Source organism: Rhodnius prolixus, unplaced genomic scaffold, assembly GCF_049639745.1.
Source record: "Rhodnius prolixus isolate KJV_2025 unplaced genomic scaffold, Rpr scaffold_6, whole genome shotgun sequence".
In the NCBI taxonomy this organism is placed as follows: domain Eukaryota; kingdom Metazoa; phylum Arthropoda; class Insecta; order Hemiptera; family Reduviidae; genus Rhodnius; species Rhodnius prolixus.
In genome coordinates, this window is record NW_027411634.1 from 19,449,471 (window position 1) to 19,466,805 (window position 17,335).

General features: G+C 33.3%; 1 protein-coding gene across 4 annotated transcripts in view; it reads right to left on the reverse strand.

Moving 5' to 3' along the window:
• Window positions 1–17,335, reverse strand: part of Myo10A (unconventional myosin 10A) — a 208,194-nt gene that overhangs the window by 74,586 nt on the left and 116,273 nt on the right. For 2 of the 4 annotated variants that reach the window (XM_074142243.1, XM_074142242.1), the window contains exon 1: window positions 5,292–6,761. The exons of the other annotated variants lie outside the window; for them this stretch is intronic. In XM_074142243.1, the coding sequence (XP_073998344.1) occupies window positions 5,292–5,843 (552 nt within the window). In that variant the 5' untranslated portion in view covers window positions 5,844–6,761. Of the gene's footprint in view, window positions 1–5,291; window positions 6,762–17,335 lie in introns of those variants that run through there. 4 annotated transcript variants of the gene reach the window in all.

Sequence of the window (17,335 nt, forward strand, 5' to 3'; positions counted from 1 at the left end):
GAAAACATAATACAGTTTGTAACCTTACATTACACTGAAATGTAACCTAACCCAACTCTGCTAATACGACTTTTTTCCAAGAAAAATAATTATTATTAGAAAACATAATATAGTTTGTAACCTTACATTACACTGAAATGTAACCTAACCCAACACTGCTAATACGACTTTTTTCCAAGAAAAATAATTATTATTAGAAAACATAATACAGTTTGTAACCTTACATTACACTGAAATGTAACCTAACCCAACTCTGCTAATACGACTTTTTTCCAAGAAAAATAATTATTATTAGAAAACATAATATAGTTTGTAACCTTACACAACACTGAAATGTAACCTAACCCAACTCTGCTAATACGACTTTTTTTCAAGAAAAATAATTAATTAAATGTCTGCGCATTTACGCAAATTAAAAATAACCCTAACAGCAACATTCTAGAGATTCTTAAAAATTTCTGTTTGAGGCATTTACTCTTAACTAGAAATTTAATAATATATTTATCCTTAACAGTATACAAAGAGATCAGCCAGTACTTCGCACAAAGATGTCATTTTACAAGAAATCTATCTAATCTTCTTCCACAAATAGAATTTTCCGAATAAAAATCCGATCAACGGAGTTGCAAACCAATTTAGACCTAAATTTAATTCATATTATAGTCATTGCAAGACAATGCAATCAACATTAATGGGACTTTTGAGGTAAGTATAATCACTACCTTTCTTTAATGGTGCCTTTAATAGCAATTACCTTGATAAAATGTATAAAATAAAAAGTTATAGAACTACATTATGCAACTGGTAAGAGCCATTTTTGAGAAAGTTCTAACAAATTGGGAAGTTGACTCAATAAAGTAGTACTTTTAGTACTGACCAAAACCTGTGGCGTCCTCTGTTAGCACCCAAGTGAAATATCAAATTGATCTTTCTGGGGTTTTTAGTTTTTTGAGTTAAACCAAACCCACAAACCGAATTTTTTCTATTTCAATGTACTTCAAAACGGTAAACAACTAAAAATAGAAAATCCGCGTGATTAAAATATGATTGCTTACTTATAGAATACAAAAAAATGTCCTGAGAACAACCAATCATCTCCATTACGTTGATTCAATTTACAAATACTTTTCAAACATTTATTTTACGATACAAATGTTTGAATTGCTGTTAGTGTGGTTTAAACACAACATGAAGTGAAAGAAGGGTCTAACATTGAATCATAGCTCCTCATTGCTCTTTAAAATCTTTTATTTTTATGAAAACGATGCCAATTACAAATGTATGTGCTCCCTGATATATAATTTCATATTTTAGATCTGTCGACTACTTAAAAGACTCTTAGACGATAGCTCTAAACTCTCTCTAGACAACAAAAGACTGATTTATACTTCTATTTTAAAACGTATCTGAGCGTATGGAATAGAGCTGTAGAGTTCAACCAAACGGTCCAATCTCCAAAGGATTCAATCTCTTCAATCTAAAATACTTCGTACTTATGTAAAACGCCCCATTTTATATCTCCAACCTGGACTATACACGCTGACCTTAACATTCCTTTTGTCACACAAGTTGCTAAAACAAGATACAGAAAATTCCACCTCAACCTGCAATCTCATATAAATGCTCTAGCTCGAAATCTTTCTTCAAGAACTCTTCCTGATAACCCCGACAGGACTTCTTAAAAGACAGTGGCCACGTGATCTCCTCTCAAGTGAAGAAAACAACTAACCGCTTAATGTTTTGGAGTGTTACCACTGCGGTGACTTCTCCACTCGTTACCTTATCATTTGTTACTCTGTTATCACTGTTACTTATAGCGCCAACGCGCTGATCGTAGCATAAATAAACGCAACAAAAAAAAAATTAAGTAATTCAATTAAATCCATTAAAACTTTAGTAAAATATCTAACAGTTTCCATAAATTTTTCTCCATTTAATTATTTTATTTCGCTAAAATTTTAAATGTCAAGGTTAAAGTCACAGACCTAAACGTAAAAGGACAATGTTACTAAGCAGTTGAACTTGTCAATTTACATTCAAATGACACAAAATTTAAGCAGAGTTCATATCTTTTTAAAGCTACATTTTTCTACCTAAAACCTAAAAACGTTTTACCAAGTTTCTGAGCCTAGAATAAATAGAAGCTTAACGCCTACAAATCTCGAGAATAAAGAGTACTTTAATTCATCTTTTATTTTCTGTATGTGAAACAATTCTAGTATAAAAATGCTCTGTAATGGAGGATACATAGAATTCTCTTAAAGTTCACTGAATTCGATGAAACCACAAACCTAAACGTAATTTATTCACACATAACAATATTATGGTCTGTTGCTTTTCCTGTTCTGTGCTGGTGGAAAGTTACAGTAATGACTTTGTTTAAGGTTGTTCTTAAAGACGACAAAATGGTTATTCATACTTCCCGCTTAGGTCAATGGAAAAATATATTGTAAGTAATTACTTCTCTTTCTCTAATTTGGTAGGTATTTTCAATGGTTTTATATATGAATAAAACTAAATCAGCTTTTTCAAATCTTAAAATTGGGTAATATACAGGGTGAATACGGAGGAGTGGTCGAAACTTCGTGAGCTGATTCAGCAGCTCAAATGCAACAAAAAGTATTCTCTTCTCTTTGGCCCGATTCTCAATAGTGTCCAAGATATTTGCATTTTTAACTTTTCCGTCGATATTCGCGTTTTTCACCATAAAAACGTCCGTAACTTTTCTATCCTTTATCCTACAACAAATCTGCTTATTCCAAACGAAAGAGCATTAAATTTCCTATAAGTTTGCTCAATACAGAGCCTCAAAACGTTTCTTATAATAATGAAATTTTTACTGATGATTTTTGTTAAAATTTTCAACCGCATTTTTTCAATGATTAATGAATCAAGGAGTCACATAATTTCAGAAAAAGTTGCGCATTTATTGAGCTTCAAGACCATATGGATTTTTTTGGTTTTTAATAAAACCCTACCGCGAACAGAGGGGTGTAAATGCAGAAAACTGGGAATTTGCGTAACCGACTTTTCACTACTAATTTACTCAAATGTCCATTTTTGGAGAAGGAACAAAAAGAAAAGTAACCATTTTAGTTTTTCACAATTATTATTTAATAAAACGGACGTGAAAAATATCTTTGCAAATATATATTTGCTCTGTATTGAGCTACTTACTCTGGGTTAAGTAGGTTTATAGGAAATTTAATGCTCTTTCGTTTGGAATAAGCAGATTTGTTGTAGGATAAAGGATAGAAAAGTTACGGCCGTTTTGATGGTGATAAACGCGAATATCGACGGAAAAGTTAAAAATGCAAATATCTTGGACACTTGAGAATCGGGCCAAAGTGAAGAGAATATTTTTTGTTGCATTTGAGCTGCTGAATCACTTCCCGAAGTTTCGACCACTCCTCCGCATACACCCTGTATACGAGATCTTATAAACCCCGTGTTGCTTTAAAAATGTTGGGGTTAGTCGTTAAGTTGAGTTTTACTTTCTATTAAGATCAAGAACTCGATACTTTTTCCTATTTGGAGACTGAAGAATAGACTAATCCGATAATTCATACGAGATTCAATGTTATGTGCCACTGCATGAGCATGTTTCTGTCACGATATTTTTTTTATAAGTTATCTTCTTAGAAGATGTGCCTGTTATTTCACACCAAAGCCTTGGAAGTTATTTGAAAAAGTTTAAGCAGAAGTTAAGGAGAATCAAAAGGTTAGTAATGAAATCTACACGGTTAGAAAATGACAAACAATAAAAATCTTGAAGAAAAAGTGATTCTGAGGGAGATCTGTGGCGTTAATTATTTCCAGAGTTGATAGAGCAAAGTATTGACTGGCTGAACTTCATTAAAATGACCTTCATTTGACTTCATTCTTTATTTACCTTTGCCGAAAAATAAAAACATCTGTAACCTTCCTTACCTACAATTTATTAATAGGAAACTAAACTTTAAAATAAAAGTTGTTATTTACAACTAAAAAATCTTAACAAGAACGAGAGTTCTAACCAAAAATTCATTTGTTGCGGAACTCAACAGATTTGCACAATATACCCACATTTATAACAGTTCCTGAAATTGCTTGTACCTTTATTATCCCGCTAGTGAATAACCAAGGCTATCCGCTTTGTCAATAATTGCTTTAACAATTTTTAATGGCAAAAAAGAATAAAATACCGATTGAATCAATAATAAACGGGATTTAGAATTAAGTTTTTCAACATAGCACATTTAACTTAGCTTACTAAGTTTAGGTTAGCTTAGTAGCTTGGTTCAAAATATAAAGTGCTAAGTCAACTATTAGTTTGTTTTCTCTTCCTAGTGGTTTCTAAGCTTGCAATAACCTAAACTCACTTATCTGTAGCGAGAGAACACTGTCTAGTTATCGGTCACAGCGTACTGGAAACTGCTCCAGGTCTCTGAACTCTTAGATATTACAGTGCACTTATCATTTAGCAATAATATACAGTCAAAAATAAAATTTCTTTTATAAAATTCTTTTCGTATTCAAATTCTCAAGTTAATAAATATAGTGGGGATGATTAATTTTACTGTAAATTTCATAAAAGATTATAATTTTTTTTTTTTTTCAGGCGGGCCTTACGTCCAACTACCAATTAGGTGTCGTGAACGGAGGCTACTAGCAAAATTACTTTACTGTAAATTTCTTTTATTAACCTTTAAATAAAATCTAAGGACCTAAGACCGGGAATCGAACCCATTACCACAATGCATATTAGCTTTGCAGGTCTCGCCTCTTAACCGCTCGGCTACCGTGGCGCCTCATAAAAGATTATTATTTTTGTATATTATCTTCTCTTCCTTTAAAATATCTTTTCCTTTAAAAGTGTGGTGTGAGAAAGAACTGCAAAATTAAAAAAATGAAAACAGTTTATATATTTGTCTAGGACAGAATAGGGTGCAAAAACCCGTTTTTGATTTAAAACTGTAAAACATACAGAGAGGCGAACCAATAATCATGTTGTCTTGGAGCTCCACACAATCTTAATTTTAAAATCAGCTCTTAGGATGGATTAAGGGGACGTAAAAATAGTCAACAGCAAAGAATGTTTTGAACCGAACAAACCCACATTACTGAAATTAATGCTACAAGAACGTAGAATTATGTATTAAATTTAACAAACCACTCATTATGAAAGCCGGTAAACAATGAGAAACTACTAATGCAACGAATAGCGTTACCAAAATATTACTGTCTTCATTAAGTTTGAGACAGAAAGAAAAAAGCTGAGGTAATGTGATGCTCAAAAAAAATGTATATACCTCATCATCATCATCTTCTTCTGGTCCTCGGCTGTGTTCTGTTTCCGGATGCTGATGTTCTTCCAGTTGGGGCTCATCTTCAGCTCCATCATTCAGGTATTCATCAATTTCCTCATCAGTATGACTGGCAGCCATAGTACTACTTCCATCATCCTCTACTTCTTCATTGTCCAACAGTTCCAAACAGAGTTCCTTAAGCGTTGGTACACCCATTGGTTCGTAGAGATTTTCTATATCTGCTGGTAATTCATCCCATAATGATTGTGTAGAAATTTCATCAGCTTTATTTTCACCAATTGGATTACTACAATCATCATAATTCACTTCAATTTTACAGTCATATCTGACATCAATAGTTGTAACTGTATCATCAGTTTCCATGTTTCTACTAGACGGTAGGCAATATCTCCGCACATGAACACCAAAACTAGAAATATCAACTGGCAAGCACTGTACGTATAGACGTTCACTGTACGAGTCTTGGACAAGTACTGGCCTCCACAATCCTGACTGTGTGATACAATCCCCACCTCTATCCTGAACTAACTTCATTCTTTATTCTTACACATTATTCCCAAACTCATTTTTACTTATTTTTAACTCTTGGTTTATTCTGTGCGATATTTTACTGTTTCAATGTTTTCTCAACTTGCTTTATTCACAAAAACATTAACAAAATTGGGATAATCATAAACCATTTTCAAATAGGAAATGTGGCATGTAAATAACTTTATCAGACACACTTTAATCATGCTCAGAATCCCATAAATCACAACCATAAAATATGATACACACAAAAAAAAAAATCTTTGGAGATACGAGTTTTATCTCTTTAGTAATGCTATTCGAGTAAATAGATGGTGCAATCATTAACCTGGTGACAAAGATAAGAGATAAAATGGAGAATTTACTAAGCTTCTTTATAGCATTAAATTGTCTGTCTAGACTTGAAAGCTTAGCATGACCTTGGTTCTTCCATAACTCCAAAATTAATCTTTTGCATTCTAAAAGATTTCCCAAAATCTTATTTGGAACAAGAAGCTAAAAGATTAACCAAGTTTTAACTATTTCAAAATTTCAGCAACAAAGTTCCCCAAAATTGGAACTGTTTAATCGAAAAAAATCAGGTTTTTTCAAAAGTGATAAATATCATGAACAAAACACCGCATTTTCGGCTGGCTGATTTTGGTCAAAGCGGTCTATTTCGATTGCTGTGGCCATTGTTACTAACATAGATGATGAAAATTTGAACTTACTGCGAATAATCCTTTTTGAGATGATTTTTATTTACTTTTTTTTTTTGCAAAACATGTTCATTCACTCAAAATTCTATACTTTAAGTTAACAACGTTGTCCGCTACCTTGGGCTTTACTTAGACCGAAGACTTTCTTGGAAACCCCACACTAGACTAAAAAGAACAGACTACTTAGAAGTCTCTTAGACGATAGATCAAAACTCTCTCTGGACAACAAAACACTGATTTATACTTCTATTTTAAAACCCATCTGGGCGTATAGAATAGAGCTGTGGAGTTCAACCAAACGCTCCAATCTCTAAAGGATTCAATCTCTTCAACCTAAAAATACTTCCAACTATTGTAAACGTCACTAACCTGACTATACACACTGACCTTAACATTCCTTTTGTTACACAAGTCGCTAAAACACGATTCAGAAAACTCAACTTCAACCTGCAATCTCATATAAATCTTTTAGCACAAAAATCCTTTCTTCTAGAACTCTTCCTGATAACTCGGACAAGACGCCTTAAGAAACAGTGGCCTCGTAATCTCCTCTCAAGTGAAGTAATAGCCTAATGTTTTGGAGTATAACCAGTGGGTAACTTCTCCACTCGTATGTTTATTGTTTCTGTTGTCACTGTTACTCATAGTGCCAACGTGCTGATTGTAGCAAAAATAAACGCCAAAAAAAAATTAACAAATCTTTGAGATTAATTTAAAAATTGTTTGATTTTAATTAATAATAGCATTAATCATGCAGAAATCTAAGCTAACAAAATTTGGCTTTCCGATTTTACAACAATGTTAAAAATATGGTTATTTTGGATTTGCAATTTTGGACATATCAATGATTTTATTCGTTATAGCTTGTTTTTCTTTCAATTTGTTTCCTTTTGTCTTAACAATCAGTGTAATTAAAATCACTGAAATGACTACAACAGAAATGTCACGGCCAAATGACGCCTTCACTGAAGAAAGAATTTTTGCATTCCTTCCTGTTGCATTGCTTGCATTTTATTTATTACCTCAGTTACAGAATTATTGCGTCTTATTATTGTGGAATATTTCTGATTTATTAAATTAAAAATGAAACACTTCCTTAATAATTCAAACTACCTTGCACTTCTTTTTCTTACTGAAGTGCGTCTCTTAGAAAATTCTCTTTACACCAAAAATATTCTGTACATTTTATTGCATGTTTTATAATTAGCCGTACATTTAAATCATCCACTATTAGGTTTTGTGTTAGAATTAAAGATAAGTAGACGAGTCTGCAAAGTTTTGATGGCGGTCGTAGTCGCAGTACGGTTCAGCTTATTCCGTTATAGGAACAGTGGGACTGCATTAAACTATGTCTTTTAACATTACTGTTATATTTTATTGTCGAGCAGCTTATAGATGTCCATCGTGGTTAATTAAAAGATAGAGTACATTAATTATTCATTAGTTTAGAATTACATTAAACCACACTTCAATTTAAAGATTGTATATTAATTTCTAGCCTTTCTTTGGAGAAGTATGCAATCTATCAATTTCTATCGAATTTAAATGTTTAAAATTCTAGCTAAATTAAACAAAATTATAATACTCCAATTTAAAACAATTGACTCCCTCTACAAGTTCCAATGTTTCCTCTACATTCTTGGGTTATTCATAGGCAAGAATTTAAGGTACATCATGGACGGTGAGTCCTCATACCAGGCAAACTGCTTTCTCATTACGTTTTCGTTCTGAATAACCGGGATACCCAGACTATAAAGTACCAATACTTATCAGAATTTCCATCCAGGAAGTCTTGATCGAACTTTCTAGAACTTGTTAGCAGAGCCGCCTGGATGTCTCGAGCTCATTAAGACCCTGGAATTGATTATCCCTTCTCTTGTAATCTCAGCAGTACAATCTCAGTAGATGTATTGCATCTAGCTACTGAAAAGTCAGTTTTCCTTGGCTTACCAAGATTTCGCATCTCAGATTAGCGCTGTACCCTCTTGTATCTTAGAGTCGTCCATTTATCGTTTATTTTATGGTTTAAAGAAATCATATTTTTTAATTATTTTATAAACATTATATTGGATGTGCCCCTAAATTAATTCATAATTCGTATAATATATTCTAATTAATTATTAAATTAGTTCACTGTATCATCCAGTAACAATCAGAATTAGATTTAGTTAAATTTACTAACTTAATCGTCTTTACGTAGGAGAAATTGTACTGTCAAAATGGAAGTCTAATAGAACTCGATTATTAGTGTTATTCGGAAACATAAAACAGCTAGAAATTACTCGGCTTAGTCCATGTTGGCTCATTATTCACACATCTATTCATCCATAAATTTCACCATCGAATAATTAATGAATGTAAACTTCGACGTAATAAATTATATAATTAAAAACAGTATATATTCTGTTTAAGTATACATGATTATGATTGTATGTACATACTTAAATAACTTATATAAAAGTGGTAGTTATTGAATAATATCCGGTGTGGAAGTTAACTGGATTATGCTTCATTAAACATAATGATACTTCACTGCTCGCCATTCTGCTGATCCATAACTTGGTACTTGTAAGTACCAAGAAAACAGCGAGAGTCCTTAACATTGTTTGAAAATATGTGATAGGTATTGAACATTTTAAGAATTATTTTAAAGTTCATTGCCAATTAGTTTTTGTGGAATCTATTAGGAGATATTTAAATTGTTGTAAAACAAAAATAGCATGTCAAAAATGCACGATAAAGATGGCGGCATGGAGTTTAACAAAACAGAAGCTGTCCTATTTGTTTAATACTTCTTCTAACTGCCGCTACAACTCGCTTGCCAAGGCCTTCTCTATCAAAGTTTGCCAGTTGTCCAGGTCCAATGCTGCCACCATCCAGTTTCAGATACCAAGGAGAGTTCTTGCATTCTTCGAAACACCATCACTCCATCGCTACCTCGGTCTGCCCCACTCGGTCGCGTACCGTATATATTTTCTTGTATTATCTTGTGTGGTATTTCCTCGGGATTCATTCTGCCCACGTGTCCTGCCCAACGAAGGGGTCCAAGCTTCACCAAACTCACTACGTCCCTGTACAAACTCCTTAGTTCTACGTTACTTCTCCGTCTCCATGTTTTGACATCCAAAATGGCTCCATAGATCCTTCGAAGAATTTTTCTTTCGAACCTAAGGAGAACAAACTCGTCATTTCTGGTGGTGACCCAGCACTCTGAGGCGTGCGTTAAGACGGGTCGGATAAGGGTCTCTTATAAAGCCTAATATCTTAGTCAACCTGGAGAGTAACTGACTTCTACAATGATCTTGCAAACCAAAGTATGTCCTGTTAGCCAGCAGTATTCTTCTATTAATTTCACTGTGCACGTTGTTGTCGGAATTCGCCTGCGTGCCTAGATAAATAAAATTATCTACCCACTCGTAGGTGTAATTTCCGAATTGCACAGTATTTGTTTAATTAGACTTAAGAATTTAGAGAAATGCTTTTGGACAAATCTCGAAGATATAAGAGTGTTCCCTCTATGAGCAGCCACATTTTAAGCAACACAAACATGTCTGCATAAGTATTTGTTTTTTCAGGCAGCTGTGTAGCCTATTCTTGCTAGAAAAACCGGACATCTTTAGTGGCGTAACTCTGGAGCAAAATTAAGGCGAGCAATAATAAAGCTGTGATTGAACTTTCTATCTTTTGTCCAGGAAAAGACTTATGGTTCAGTGGTCCATAGACTGAATTCCCATGTAAAGATCCTGGGTTTAAATCAAACTGGACGTAAAGTATTGAACTATGGGGTTCAACCTAATGCTCTTTTTCCATAGCCTACAATCCCTTGAATTAATTATAGTCACAAACTTGATAATTAATAAACTTATCATAACAAAATAATAAACAAATATACCGAAACTAAAGGTATTTTCATTTTAAATTTGTCTCAATTTTCAACTGGTGGAAACCATTTCCTTCTTTTTAGAGGAATACACTCACAGAAGTCAATGCTGGACATTGCTTTTGCTCTCGCCATAATATTGCTCATAGAACTATTGCAAAAGGCAATAATTATCTCTGGCAAACAGAATTAGAAGTAGGTTTTTATTTATCAGTGAAGTTTCTGAAACATTAAATGTGATTTTGCTAAACAGGATGGTTGAGTTAATTTGGTTGTTCAGCAGATTAGACAATTAGTAGAGGTCAGTTGCTAAGATCGGCAATACTCACCTCCCCCGGCACCAGGCCTAGCCTGGATTCGCTTATGCAGCACTACATCAGGCTAGGTCCCTATTCTATCCCCAATCAAGGGGTCCTCCCGCCAAACTCGACCAGCTCCCTTTGTTTGGCAATCAGCACCTCCCTAATGAAGCGTGCCACAGATGCCCATCGCCGCCTACTAGTGAGCATGGTCGGTATTATCCCCGCGGGGGTAATATGCCCGACATACTGCTCCAAGTCTCTCCTGAGACAGCCTTACTTCTCACTCGGGCATCGTCTAGCACTCCCGGACAATAGCCGCACTCACCACTGGTCCTCTTCCCTTATCTTCCTTAAAAATACCCGTGGCTACTAAGGGATTGGGTAACGAAGTAATCCATTTCGCCAAAGGACCTCCCTATCCATGCACCAACATCTGTGATAAGGCTGGCCGTCCATCTACCTCTTGATACCTCTTCCCAAGAAGATTGCCACTCCAACACCGTGTATGCACGCTCCTCCATTGAGACCACTACTTTATCCACTTCGTGCCTTCTTGCGTACACTCTCCTTCTTTCATCGGCCAGGAGTGCAATTGGGATAACTCCCGCTATAACCAGGGCCGCTGGCTCCGAAACAGTCCGGTATGCCGAGGCTATCCGTAGGGCACCCAGCCTCTGCACCCGTGCCAGTCTCTTTCTATAAACTTCCTTTCCGAATGCCTCTGACCATATTTCAGCCCCATACAACAGGATTGAGTGAGCGACACTCATAAGCACCCTGCGCGTACTGGCTCTGGGACCTCCTACATTGCTCATAAGCCTTGTAAGTCTGGCGATATTCTCTCCTGTCTTGTCCGCTGCCACCTGCAAATGTCTCCCGAAGCTCAACTTCGCATCAATTGTGATGCCCAAATATTTCACGGCTTCCACCGAAACAACTTCTTCGCCAACGTTCCACGGGATATGCCGGTTTATTCGTAATAATAATAATAATAATAATAATAGTAATAATAATAAATAAATATCGGCTTAGAATTAATTCAGAAAAAGTATCCAATTGTAGATATTATGCACAATTACACACCCTTGGAGTTCAATTTCTAGCGTAGTAGTCTTGGCAGTTAGAGGTATTGGTGAAGGACCCTTTACAGTTCACAGATCGTTGAGATGCATCGTTATTTGTAACGAGAGAACACTCACTTAAGGCTAGAGCAAAAGAAGATTCTATTCGCCAATGATCTTAGATTTTGACATAACTTGAAAGCAAACAAATCAGACACATAAGCCATTATTTTAGAAAATTCACTACTAAAAATGCAAAATTGGGAAATTGTTAAATTATTTTCAGTTAAAATATAATTTCTTCTAAATTGAACTTTTCCTTTATAGTAAACAGGAGATTGTCAAATCTAGTTCTGGCCTGATGTTAACTGTCATCATCACAAACATTCCGCTAACTTATACAAACTGTTAGCAGTAAGATGGCTAGAAAAATGTTGACGGATATAACAACAATATTGTAAGATAGAAACACGGATTATTATGAACAACAACGGATATGGTGTATGGATAATTTGTCTACGCAAAATTACGGTAAAACGGGTTCAAGGTTATCCGCTACAGGGAAATAACTACTTGTTACGCTCGCCTGCGCTCACTCAACATTCATAAGCGTCTCATACCCTTTTAGTTAATTCATACATTTACTATAGTAAAATAAAATACCATTTACTAATACTTAGTGGTTTTGGAAATCTTTAAGAGTGGTTATACACTAATATGTGAGTGAAAAATAGACAAATTTAGTTTTTGCCTTTAAAATATAAACTCGTTCAGTCAATCTTAGTGAAACAATATCTAATTTATCGCTTATAGATGAAATAATTCTTTGAAAGTTAATCTACTTAATAAACATCCTCCTAATAAACATCGTTTAAAACTTGCTTTGTGCCTTTAGAATTGCACATGTTTTATTACTTTTTGTTAACCTGTTATGGCAATAGTAAACCAATCAAAATCCTTCGAAAGAAAATCATTCTTACCTAGAATTATTATCTATTAACTAATAATAATTTTCACAAGAGTAAGTCTTGAGAATAATGGACACTTTTTCTTTTAATGTGCTGCCCTTGTAATAAATTAAAATATTCATTCAAAAAAATTTAAGTTAAATATATGAAATTAATGTAATAATTATGTTATTAACTGCATGCGAACTACTTCTTAATTTATTTTCGAAATTAAAGGAGATAAATCATAAATAAAAAAATATCTGAGACTACAATGTTTTGTATGACATTTATTTCTACATGCTAGCGGCACACAAACATTAGAGTTAACCTTAAATACCATCATTACATAAGTAAAATTTCTAGTCAAGAATTTATATTAGGATATTATGTGAATGTACAGTAATTACTCCTTAACAAAAACTTACAGTTTAAAAAGTTAAGTATAAGGGTTGATTAAACGCCAAAAGGTACACAAATCAGCAAGTACCCAACATTTAATTAATACTTCATTGATATTATTTAAGTAATTTTACCGCATTAATTTTCATTAATATTTTTTAAGAATTTATTAGATGTCACATACCCTTATGCTGGCCATTTTCATCTACAAAATATTTGTTCAAGTAGCACACCATTTAACTTAGATTGACTGTAATATCTATTTATCTATAATAATCAAACTATTAATTACAGGTGAAAAAGAAAACGTTATAAAAATAAAAAAATATGAGGCTTAAAAATTCAAAAAATTTTTTAAAAAATGCTTACACCAACATACATCAATGATTTTGTTTATTTATTTTTATTTTTAAATAAAAATCGTCGGTTTAAGTTCATTCTTCGATTAAAGTAATTGTTATTTCATGTAGTAGTCAATCTGGCTTTATCGTAAATAATATAGTTGTCTTCAATTACATTCTCCATCTAGGTGTTCTTCCCACAATGTTGTGTATATGTAATATAAAGTAAATAAGATATGCATATTTTTAGGACAGCTAATTATTCCAGTATTTTACTATAGTAAAATTAGGGGAACTAAATTAAATTACAATTGAGAAATGAATAAATAATTTTGAATAATCTACTTGTTATTAACTGTGTGTAATTGTGCTCACGAATATTTCGGTAAGACGAATTCAAGACTGAAATATTGTTTTAAATCCTCCGTGATTCAAATTTAAACAGTAGCCGACTCTAAATTTGTCTTTTTCTAATTTAACATGCATGTATATGTGACAACTTCAGAATAAAGGGCACATTAAAGAGAAATCAGAAGAATAATTTGGAATAGAGTTAAAATAATTTATACGAAGATATAATATACATTTTATCACAATTATAACTATTATGAATGAACTGGCCAGCATAAGGGTATGTGACATCTAATAAATTCTTAAAAAATATTAATGAAAATTAATGCGGTAAAATTACTTAAATAATATCAATGAAGTATTAATGAAATGTTGGGTACTTGCTGATTTGTGTACCTTTTGGCGTTTAATCAACCCTTATACTTAACTTTTTAAACTGTAAGTTTTTGTTAAGGAGATTTTTGTACCTTTTGGATAGATTTTCCTTTTTGTCTATTAGCAAAGTTACGCCTGCTTTACAGATTTTTTTAAAATTTGGAATAAGCTATTCTATCATTATAACCTGATAAGGTGTTAAATCGGAACCGTAATTACCACTAGAGAGATCTTTTTAAAGAATGGTTATAGTTGCGGTCCCCAAACCATCCTCAATAACCATTTTTTTGAGAAAGCGTTTTGAATAAAATAGGAAGGTACTTGTACGTAAATAGCAAAATTAAACTGCGATTTCAGTACTTCCTTTTAAGAGAAGCAAGAAAAATAAACTGCGATTACAGTACTTCTCCCTAAAAGGCAAAGATTTTGAATCGAACGACAATTCATTGATGTAAATCGGTTCACTCATTGATAATTTTAACGATTGCAGTACTTCCTCTTAGTAGGTGTAAGAGCATGATGGCACTTCACAGCCACGTAGAGGAGCTTTAATCACTTCTTCGTGCTAAATTTTATCAAAATCGGACTAAGCTTTGTAGAAATATTGGTAATAATAGTTTTAGAAAGGGCCTTATTTGGGTGGGGCGAACTCCCCTCCTTATGAGGCATAGCGTCGAGACTTTTAAAGTACAAATCTGTACAAAATTTCGATTCGAATGACACTTCATTCATGAAAATCGGTTCACGTGTCGATAATTTGAAACGATTGCTATACTTCCCCTTAACAAGTGTAAGAGCAGATCGTCGCTTTATTGTTAGGTAGGGGAGCCCTAACCCTATCATCCTACCAAATTTTATCAAAATCGGGCCAAGATTTACAGAGTAATTAGTAATAATAATTTTGGAGGGGGCCTTACATAAAGGGGGCTAACTCCTCTCCCATTCGATGCACAGGGCCGAGACCCCCAAAAGGCACATCTACATAAAATTCCCAATCGAATGACACCTCATTCATGAAAATCGGTTCACGCGTTTAGGCGCTACGTTGTTTACAAAAAAGGTAACAACAAGAACAACAAGAACAACAAGAAGAAGAACAAGAACAAGAACATTTTTTGAAAAAGCGGTTTTTGCTCATTTTCGGCAACTTTTCTCTCGAAACCTATTAGATCTGGGTGGTTGCAAAAAAATTACAGTTATGAAGGAGGGTTTGGAGTAAGATTTAATGAAAATTTGGGAATTTTATCTTTTATAGAAAAAGAGAAAAAAATTGTCAAAGTTGGATGTTTTTCAACGTTACGCTTTTTCGTGCAGTTTTTGATGGTCAACCCTTATACAACTGTCCTACCGGACAGTTTTAATTCGTGTAGTAATGTCAGTAGTAACAAGTGAGTTGTCTTTAAAAAAAACAAAATATTTTTTTATAGCCTAAAATTATGATAAAATATTTTAAAAAAAAATGTTTTTTCTGTAATGCAATGAATGTTTACTTGCCCTAACATAGGAGGTGCAGTGACAAGGTATAATAAGTTTTGCCCCTTATGTAAATAGGGTAAAATCTAAAACCACTTAAGAAATTTTCAAAAGTATTTGTAGCTGAAAAAGTTGGTAGTTAAAAAGCCATAGTCTAGCAAAATTGAAATCTGTTGGATCATGATGTTGAGAAAATCTATTTTGGGAGAAAAAAAAAGAAATCTAGGAGTTTTTAGTCTCAAATATTTAAATGATGCATTCAAACTTGGTAACAATAAAAAGTACAACCTGCTAGCTTTGTGAGAAGAGAATTTAATAACAGCGGAAGATGGATTCTGTAAAAATCTCTTTTTTTTCCTACAAAAAGTGAAGAATAAACGGTCCAGACTTTCATTTTATACACTCAGAGCTACCTAGTGGCAGAGATGGATAACTAGAATAAGTTAGTAGCGCTGCAAAGGATTACTTTGGAACCAACATTACAGATTTGTGTTAATAGTTATTTATTAACAAATAATATTTCTTCTTTTTTAATTAAAAGTAACTTTTTAGTACTTGTTGTTATAGTTGTAAACATTTTTTTTCAGTAAGATGAGAAAAAACACTTTAAACTGAAGACAGAGTTTAACAGTCCTAATTCTAATAATTAGTATATTTTAAAACTCTGAAGTGGCAAAGATTTTTTCAGAAGTTTCAGACAGGATTCCCAAGCTGGAGATTTTAAGTTTTACTATTCTTAGATTGTCACTTTTTAGCAGCTACTTACAGATCACTCTCCAGTGTCAAACATAGTTGTTATTCAATAGAGAATACATTAAGAGCCTCACAGTGCACTAAAAAAGGACTCCTTTTACCAATGATCTTAATTGTTGAGGGCATTTAATTAAAAAAAAAAAATCAATTCTCTACTAAGAACAATTAAAAAGCAAAAATAAATGTAACTAGGTAAAAACTTTCATGTAACTGATAAAAATTATTAGAAATTATAAGGAATTCCTCTTACAAGTATTAGGAATATTAAAGTAAAAGAAACAAAATAAGTATTTTGATATTTCACGTGTCAGGAATTTGTACTGCAAAAAATACAGAAAAAGGTTCTACCCGCAGATTTTGATTTATTCAACACCAGCATGATCGAATTGAAACGTATTTTAAATAACTGATTTTGCAGTGATTAATACCAGTTATTTGTGATATCATTATTATTAATTAAGTATATCTATTTTTAAAGTATATTTATAGTATAGTATATATTTTAAAGCATATCTACTAAGTAAAGTATGTCTATATTTTATTTCTATTTCAATAATTATATGTACATTCTATGACTATATGTGTATATATGTATGATATATGTACATATATTCTATAAATTATTATTTTTTTTTTTTTTTTTTTTTTTTGCGCATCAACAGCTGAGGTCATTAGCGCCCGGAGCTTTTTCCAGTGCACTGCCGGCCTCCGGACAATGTTCTCTCGTTACAGATAACACTGTCCATCACCGGACAGTGAGCTGTAAGAAGCTCCTAGGAAGAGAAAATCTAAGGGTCAGCTGCTGGATTCGAACCCGGGACCTCCGCGTGGGAGTCCAGTATGCTAACCTCATAGCTAATCCCTTCCCAATGAGATTTAAAATAAATTATTATATGTCACGTTATTATTAAATGT